At 41.0% G+C, this 9,534-nt stretch overlaps 1 protein-coding gene across 1 annotated transcript; it reads left to right on the forward strand.

Annotated features, from left to right (window-relative positions):
* Positions 1-7,357: 7,357 nt before the first annotated feature.
* Positions 7,358-9,073, forward strand: LOC120038008 (AT-rich interactive domain-containing protein 3A-like). Its single transcript, XM_038983955.1, has 2 exons — positions 7,358-7,654; positions 8,276-9,073. The coding sequence occupies exons 1-2, from the start codon at positions 7,616-7,618 to the stop codon at positions 9,005-9,007; spliced, it is 771 nt and encodes a 256-aa protein (XP_038839883.1). The 5' UTR covers positions 7,358-7,615; the 3' UTR covers positions 9,008-9,073.
* Positions 9,074-9,534: the final 461 nt, after the last annotated feature.

Raw genomic sequence — 9,534 nt, forward strand, 5'->3', positions numbered from 1 at the left:
CGAAAATACTATAAGATTCATTATAGGAATTTCTATAATAATTACTATAATATTACTAAATCAAATCAAATCAAATGTTATTGATCACATACACATGGTTAGCAGATCTTATTGCCAGTGTAGCGAAATGCTTGTGCTTCTAGTTCCGACAGTGCAGTAATATCTAACAAGTAATATCTAACAATTCCACAACAGATACCTAACACACTCAAATCTAAGTAAAGGAATGGAATAAGAATATATACATATAAATATATGGATTAAGTAATGAAGAGCGGCATAGGCTAAGATACAGTAGATAGTATAGAATACAGTATATACATATGAGTTGAGTAATACAAGATATGTAAACATTATTAAAGTGGCATTATTAAAGTCACTAGTGTTCCATTTATTAAAGTGGCCAATGATTCTTCAAGTCTGTATGTAGCAGCAGCCTCTGTGCTAGTGATGGCTGTTTAACAGTCAGATGGCCTTGAGATAGAAGCTGTTTTTCAGTCTCTCGGTCCCTGCTTTGATGCACCTGTACTGACCTCGCCTTCTGGATGATAGCGGGGTGAACAGGCAGTGGCTCGGGTGGTTGATGTCCTTGATGATCTTTTTGGCTTTCCTGTGACATCGGGTGCTGTAGGTGTACTGGAGGGCAGGTAGTTTGCCCCCGGTGATGCGTTGTACAGTCCGCACCACCCTCTGGAGAGCCTTGCGGTTGTGGGCGGGGCAGTTGCCGTACCAGGCGGTGATACAGCCCGACAGGATGCTCTCGATTGTGCATCAGTAAAAGTTTGTAAGGGTTTTAGGTGACAAGACACATTTCTTCAACCTCCTGAGGTTGAAGAGGCGCTGCTGCCTTCTTCACCACACGGTCTGTGTCGTGGACCATTTCAGTTTGTCCGTGATGTGTACGCCGAGGAACTTAAAACTTTCCACCTTCTCCACTGCTGTCCCGTCGATGTGGATAGGGGGCTGCTCCCTCTGCTGTTTCCTGAAGTCCACGATCATCTCCTTTGTTTTGTTGACGTTGAGTGTGAGGTTATTTTCCTGACGCCACACTCATTGAACCCTCACCTCCTCCCTGTAGGCCGTCTCGTCGTTGTTGGTAATCAGGCCTACCTCTGTAGTGTCGTCTGCAAACTTGATGATTGAGTTGGAGGCGTGCATGGCCACGCAGTCGTGGGTGAACAGGGAGTACAGGAGGGGGCTGAGCACTCACCCTTGTGGGGCCCCAGTGTTGAGGATCAGCGAAGTGGAGATGTTGTTACCTACCCTCACCACCTAGGGGCGGCCCGTCAGGAAGTCCAGGATCCAGTTGCACAGGGCGGGGTTGAGATCCAGGGCCTCAAGCTTAATGATGAGCTTGGAGGGTACTATGGTGTTGAATGCTGAGCTGTAGTCAATAAACATGAGTATTCTTATGAGTATTGAATATTCTTGAGTATGAGTATTCTTACATAGGTATTCCTCTTGTCCAGATGGGATAGGGCAGTGTGTAGTGTGATGGCGATTGCATCGTCTGTGGACCTATTGGGGCGGTAAGCAAATTGAAGTGGGTCTAGGGTGACAGGTAGGGTGGAGGTGATATGATCCTTGACTAGTCTCTCAAAGCACTTCATGATGACAGAATTGAGTGCTACGGGGCGATAGTCATTTCGTTCAGTTACCTTTCCTTTATTGTGTACCAAAATATTCTTATAAACCATTTGTATGATAATATTATAGGATTTACTTTAGATTTTTTTTTCTGTAAGAGTAACCTATAGCAACAGCTCCCACATCGTTTGTAATGAATTTAGGCTATGTCAAAAAAAATGTACAGCGAGTTTTTCTTTTTTCCTGCTTTGGGATCAGAAGTGCTTTCTTTTCACCACATGAGGGAGCTACAACCATTATAGAGAGGCAAAACTCAATCTCCTCTACCAAACTGCCAACAAGATCCACTTTCTGGGCTTGTTCCGACATTGCAGACAACAGTGCAGGTGAACTGCCTACTGACCGATCAACAAATCAGCTTGCATCATAAATAAGGACTCATTGGGTATGTAGGATCAGTTTTATCCAGTTGGTCACCATATTGTTTATGGGGATAAAAAATTGTCTGACTTCGACTTCATGAACTTTACAGAAAATCATGTGATCACGAAGATCATGAAGTTTTGTCTGTAGTCGACTGCAAGTTTCTGCTCTCTCACCAACTTCATCCTGCAGCCACCGCCCGCCTGCATTGTGGGAAGCTCTATTGTCAACCAATCAGTAGGTTGTTTTTTTGTTTGACTCAAAGACATGACTGAAACGGGAACCAACCTCATCATGTAGGCTATACAGTGAATAGCCTGTATACAAATGAATGTGATATTTGAGGCTCTGTTAGTAAATTGATTGTACAATAAACACACATATGATTTAGGTCTGTGAGTATGTGATATGGGGCTGGAGCCATGTTTGAACAGTATAAAGACAAACTTTATCAACACTGACGTGTTGATCTGAGCCTTGCTGTTGGACAACCACACTAGTGTCCGACTTTTGGCTGTCGCAGATGCACCTCCCCCCCCCGACTTAATTTCTTGACTTTTGTATACTGTCGGTTGCTTTCGCCTTACCACTCAAACTCTGCCGTTATTATTTGTAAAATCAGTCAGTCAATCAGTCACAATTTACCCATGATTCATCACAGTTTTGATGGTCTCGAACATAGCGTATGTCTGCATGGAAACCCACATTGGTCTAGGCTAGATAATGTACTTGATGAGCACTAAGTTTAATGTACACTTAGCTACATTTATTATGCAACGATTGGCTGTTTACCTTGAAAGTGCTCTTCAATTTAGCTCAAACCCTCCATAGGAATGTTAGATGTAAGTTTAGAGCACACAGAAATAGCTAAGCCCTAGTTCAAACAGTGCTCTGGCACCGAACATAACTAAAAAAAAAAAATGTATCTCTTTGGAAGAGCGGGGATATAGTGCCGTCTGAAACCATTTGGACGTTTGAGGCTTTTTACGATTATTCGGCAGCCTCTGCCGCTCTTTCAGCGTGATGTTGTTGAGAAGTTCTTCCGCTGTCGAGAGAAATATTAATGCAAATTAAGGTTGTCTACCACCCCCATAATGGAAGCACAATCATGGTCTTGGATTCGCAGGTGGAGGCCTTTCTGTGAAAGGTCGCTGTCGTGCCTGAATTCGACCCAAAACCAGCGAGGAAGTGTGCTGCAGTGTTGAGAGCGGTTGTATGAAACCAATTGGTTGGTACGTCAAGCAAAAGCTCTTAACTCGTGCCAGCCCGCTCTTAATTTCTGTCCAAGTTTGTCGTTTGAACTGTGTGTAATTCTAGTTACTGTGAGTGCCTTGATGTTTCACTGTTTTAATGGGTCAGTTGATAATCAGAACCTGAGACGTCAGTAATATTAGAACCCCTGGTTGGATCATGATGAGCCACATGAGGTTGCTTCCTACACTGACCCTCAACTCCAAGGGTTAGCTAGCCCCAGACCAGCCACAGACGAGCCCCAGACGAGCCACAAACCATACTAATAGTTGAATGGAATTGCTCTCATCTCTACACAAATGACAAGAATGGAATCCTACTTTGAGAAGAAAAAAAAACTTAATTGAGTGTGTGTTTTGTGTGTTTAGCCAAAGATTCACAATCTCCAAATATAAGTATTTTGACAAAGAGGTAAATGAGACCCATTCTGTCTATAGTGTTTCATCATCCTCACACATACCGGGCTGGACCACAGATATAAACAACTATAAACAGAGAACAAGGTTGGGCTCCCAGAAGTAATTTCTGACAATCTAAACACACGTTACATATTTTCCCAAGATAGGTCTATTATTTCAGCTTGCTGTTGTCATTCTCCAAGCCATAAAAGAGAGAATGATTGTATCTTTACCTTTATTTAACTAGGCAAGCCAGTTACAAGCATATTCTTATTTACAATGACTGCCTACTGGGGAACAGTGGGTTAACTGCCTTGTTCAGGGGCAGAACGATATATTTTTACCTTGTCAGCTCGGGGATTCGATCCAGCAACCTTTCGGTTAATGGCTCAACGCTCTAACCACTAGGCTACCTGCCGTCTCACACAAATTGAGAAAGTTGAATAAGCTGCCTAACTTTACTACTACATGAAAACAAAGGGTCAGATCTCAACTAACTTGAATTTAAAAAAGGGAAAAAGATGAAGGTTTTCAAAAATGTCAAAATGCTTACAGAGTAACCCAGAAGTGACTTTAGCCAGCCAGACAAAGCCAACGTCATCTCCCCCCATCTGGTTATTATCAATTTGCTCTACCCAAAATCATATATGGAAAATCATCGCAGACCTTAATTGACGAGTCATTATAGTAATGTTGAGTAATCACATGTAGGGTTTAGGGTAATTATATATCCTACACAGACATAATATATATCTACAGATAACCATGTCTTAGCGATGCTTCATAAAGACATGACTTTACAATTTTGTCCTGTGGTTATGATAGTGGTTCAAGATCACTCCTATGCAAAGGTTTAGCTACAGGAGTGGAGTGTTTCAAGACTTACACTCAACCATATTAAATTGTACTTTAATATTAGCAACTTACGATTTGAACATCAAATTAATTCCATTTAGTGTATTACGTATTATACTGTGAAACCACAAAGTCCCATTTGAATTGCACAATAGAATACAATGTCAATGTGCGCTTTAGCTTTTCATTCAATGGACTGGAACGTGTTGTTGTTGTTGGGCCTAACAGAATACGTTTTAATGCTCCGGGGGGAAACACATCTTATCTTTACAGAATAGAGAAAATAGTAGAGAAACACACTTCACATGTACAGTATAATGCTTTAGTATAGAAAACACGTCAAATGTATTCAATGTCTTAATGATATTCAATATTCAACCTACTATCTTTTAAAATATTTGAGACTTTTTACCGTTTTTTTCCCGATGTGAATAATTTAGATTTTTGATCACCCTTTGATGTTCTCCTTTACTATAAATAAACAATCTTACTTTTAGATTAAAGGTCATTTATTTATTCAGTTATAGAAACATCTCTGTTAATCACTCCCTCCTATATGTGGACATTGGGGTCGGTAACCAGGGGTCGGTAACCAGGGGTCGGTAACCAGGGGACATAACAAAAGGTCTCATGTTTCACATGAGGTCATCACTATGATACAGACTAATGAACATTAATGTCCATCCAGGACTAAATAGACTCTATTGCCCAGGTTTCTCCACTCCACTAGTCCATCCTGGACTAAATAGACTCTATTGGCCAGGTTTCTCCACTCCACTAGTCCATCCTGGACTAAATAGACTCTATCGGCCAGGTTTCTCCACTCCACTAGTCCATCCTGGACTAAATAGACTCTATCGGCCAGGTTTCTCCACTCCACTAGTCCATCCAGGACTAAATAGACTCTATTGGCCAGGTTTCTCCACTCCACTAGTCCATCCTGGACTAAATAGACTCTATTGGCCAGGTTTCTCCACTCCACTAGTCCATCCTGGACTAAATAGACTCTATTGGCCAGGTTTCTCCACTCCACTAGTCCATCCTGGACTAAATAGACTCTATTGGCCAGGTTTCTCCACTCCACTAGTCCATCCTGGACTAAATAGATTCTATCGGCCAGGTTTCTCCACTCCACTACAATGCTTGAACAATGGAAAAGAATACAGTAGAATATAATAGCATCATATTTTTTCATACAGGAAAATTTGTTTGTGGCATTTTGGATCAGATAATAACATCTCACACATGACAGATATTCAAATTATAAACAAATGTATTATACAAGAACAACACAAAGTCATGAATATTGTAGGTGTTTCCTTTGTAGCTGATGGACATCAGCACATCTGTGTCTTGTACCAGAAATACATCTCGAGACGGTCTATGATTCAGAGTACAGAAGACCAAAATGTTTCAAAATGAATTCCACTGTTTTAACGTCACTTTCAAAGGAACCTTTACTACAGCACCCTCATCTCTGTTTTTCTGATCTGCTGCTATAGGTGATGCTCAACTTCCTGTGTTTATAGGTGATGCTCAACCTCCTGTGTTAATAGGTGATTCTCAACCTCCTGTTTTTATAGGTGATGCTCAACTTCCTGTTTTTATAGGTGATGCTCAACCTCCTGTGTTTATAGGTGATGCTCAACTTCCTGTTTTTTATAGGTGATGCTCAACTTCCTGTTTTTAAGAGGTGATGCTCAACTTCCTGTTTTTATAGGTGATGCTCAACTTCCTGTTTTTATAGGTGATGCTCAACTTCCTGTTTTTATAGGTGATGCTCAACTTCCTGTTTTTTATAGGTGATGCTCAACTTCCTGTTTTTATAGGTGATGCTCAACTTCCTGTTTTTATAGGTGATGCTCAACTTCCTGTTTTTATAGGTGATGCTCAACCTCCTGTTTTTATAGGTGATGCTCAACTTCCTGTTTTTATAGGTGATGCTCAACTTCCTGTTTTTATAGGTGATGCTCAACTTCCTGTTTTTATAGGTGATGCTCAACTTCCTGTTTTTATAGGTGATGCTCAACCTCCTGTTTTTATAGGTGATGCTCAACTTCCTGTTTTTATAGGTGATGCTCAACTTCCTGTTTTTATAGGTGATGCTCAACCTCCTGTTTTTATAGGTGATGCTCAACTTCCTGTGTTTATAGGTGATGCTCAACTTCTATGCCTATCCCTTGGACCTGAATAGTAAAGCCTACTTTGTGTCAAATAATTTACAATATGTTATGGGATCACTTACGGGAGGTGTAATCTGTTAATGGATTAACATACATTTAGATGGAAGTTGAATTTATAGGATCTATATGTCATAATCTGATACTATGTTTAAAAATATATATTCTTGCCCCAGGCAATGGAATGCAAAACGATTTCACCGTTCTGATACATGCAATTATTATTATGATTTACAAACAATATATTAAACTCCTATTGCACAAAAAAACATAACCCATAAACTTATTTCTGTCGAAATAAAGAAAATAACGAACCCATTATGTAGTCTAGGCAGTAGGCCCCACGGAACATATGCGTAAAATGACTAGTTCAGTGGGGGCAGCGTCCAGGCTAAATAGCTTAATGAATAACAATATGTATATATTTATAGAATATAGAATGTGTAACCTATTAACAATTTTGGCAAAGAATTTACCATTTTTGGATGGTTTCCAACACTTGGCGATGTGGGATCCGTCAGTTCTCTGTGGTTCTGTGCGGTTGTTTAAAGTGTATTTCCTAGGTCGGCTGTAGACCCTGCCCTCGGTATATCACTGTATTGACGTGTTGTTAGCAAATGGGAGCAGAACGTCCGATCCTTCGCATGAGGGGGTCATTCTGACTACAGGGCCGATCTTTCGCCTGAAGAGGTCATTTTGACTACAGTTGCCACTTGTTGCTAAAACCTTCAGGGCTTCAATACTCGACCACCGCAAATACATTGATAGCCTACACTGTAATCCTACGCGTTAATCTATTCTCTCCAATAGAGACGCGGATCTCGATGCTGAATCAGGATTCAGGAATACTCCCACAGCTAACATTGAAAGGAGATACTTTGTGAACTGTTTGATATTTCGGTCTAATCTGACGGGCGAAGCATGGTTGATAATACCAGTTTAGCAACCAAATCTGCTTTGGTAAGCATCACATTTTGATCCTTCTCTAACCATGTTGACTAATTGTTATTATTGCTATTAGCCTATGTAGATGTTCAGATAGTCTATTTCGTTTTGTTATTCTATTTCGTTTTCTTTTAGGCTAATTATTTACACTTTAACTAATTATTTACACTTTAATAGCGTTTTTGAATGTTTAGATTCACATTTACAGTAAATTAACTTTTTACATAACTTTTATCTCTTAAATAGATTGATACGCATGTTTCTGATGTGTAAGAAAAATAGTATGCGATGGTTTATGTATATATAGGCTAATTATTCTGTGTAATTATTTTGTCAGCCTGCCACATCAGCACTAGGCTATATAGCGCACACTGTTTCTGTGTTACTCACGTTCATTTCCGCAATACATTGTAGTCTATTTATGGTGCACTTTTGATACATGTTAGAAGCCACGTTTTAGGAGACATCGACTCCAGGGGCCAAATATCGGCCACATTATCATAATAGGCAATGGTCGTGTGTTCTTACAGTTTATTACCAAGTTATTTCTTAATAGTTTATTGCTTTTAGTAAGTTTACTCTCCGTTACAATATTTTTGAGTGGTTATTTTATTTGTACCCCCTTGCCCTCCACAGCAAGCAGCGTTCTCCTCGTCCAGCAACCTCCCCCTGCTCGTCTCCTCTGCCTCGACACACAGCCACTTCCCCGGCTCACACTCACAGTCTCAACAGCCCAGCAGCGGAGGCATGAAGCTAGAGGCGGTCATGGAAAACCTCCAAAGACAGCAGGCTGCCCGCCTGGCGTTAGAAGAGAAGCTTCGCCAGGCAGAGAAAGAGAAGGATCTCCGCTCCATGGTCGAGTCCCAGATACACCAACAAGCCCTCGCTTTCCACCACTACCAGGCAGCGGTCCGGGGCGCTTTCGCCGCGGGAGTAGCGAACTCTTCTCCCAGCTTGGTGAGATCCGCTGAACCGGGACTGGCTGTCCATCACAGTTTCGACGCCCCCAGGCACTCAGAGAGAGCCGACGACTCCGATATGGATGATGATCCAGAGGGGATGGACCGATGCATGAATGATGACGACCGGAATCTGGATAGAGATGACATGGACAACGAGGGAGTCGTGGATGATGAGGATGAGGATGAAGAGGAGGGGGCTCTCAGCCACTACCAGCCCCACCACCCCATGCACCCCGGTGCGGGACACTCTCCGAAGGGCACCCCGGTGCAGTTCATGTCTAGAATTCCCCCCTCCTTCGTTGCGCCCCGGCAGTTGGAATCACCGGGCGGGATGGCACCACAGTCTCAACACCACGAATGGACTTACGAGGAGCAATTCAAACAGGTAAAGCTGACTAATAAGTAATAACTTGCTATGAAACGTTACGTACTTAAACACTAGACTACACTGACTGTACTACCCCTTGTTGATAACAATCTCACCCATCTCCTTAACGAAGTAGCTTATAAATAAACCTGTCAGTTACTTTTCCAAGTCCAAAACACAATTGAACTTTGTTTTAAATGGCTCTATCTTTTCAAGAGGATGTTCAACTGTTTTGATATTTGAACTTCAGAAACGACACTAACTTAAGTTTGTGCCGTAGAGCCTCTTGCTGTTCTGTCCTCTCTTGTCTTTCCTTCATATGTATTTTTTTATTTATTTTTCAAACTTTATTTATTTAGGGGGGAAAAAACCGTTGAGACCAGGCTCTCATTCTCAATTACTGATCACGGTAATACAACAATCAAATGCAATGTGAAACAAAACATTAATCAATACAATGTAAAATAAAACATTAATCAATACAATGTAAAACAAAACATTAATCAATACAATGTAAAATAAAACATGAATCAATACAATGTAAAATAAAACATTAATCAATACAA

Source organism: Salvelinus namaycush, unplaced genomic scaffold (genome assembly GCF_016432855.1).
Source record: "Salvelinus namaycush isolate Seneca unplaced genomic scaffold, SaNama_1.0 Scaffold203, whole genome shotgun sequence".
NCBI lineage: Eukaryota > Metazoa > Chordata > Actinopteri > Salmoniformes > Salmonidae > Salvelinus > Salvelinus namaycush.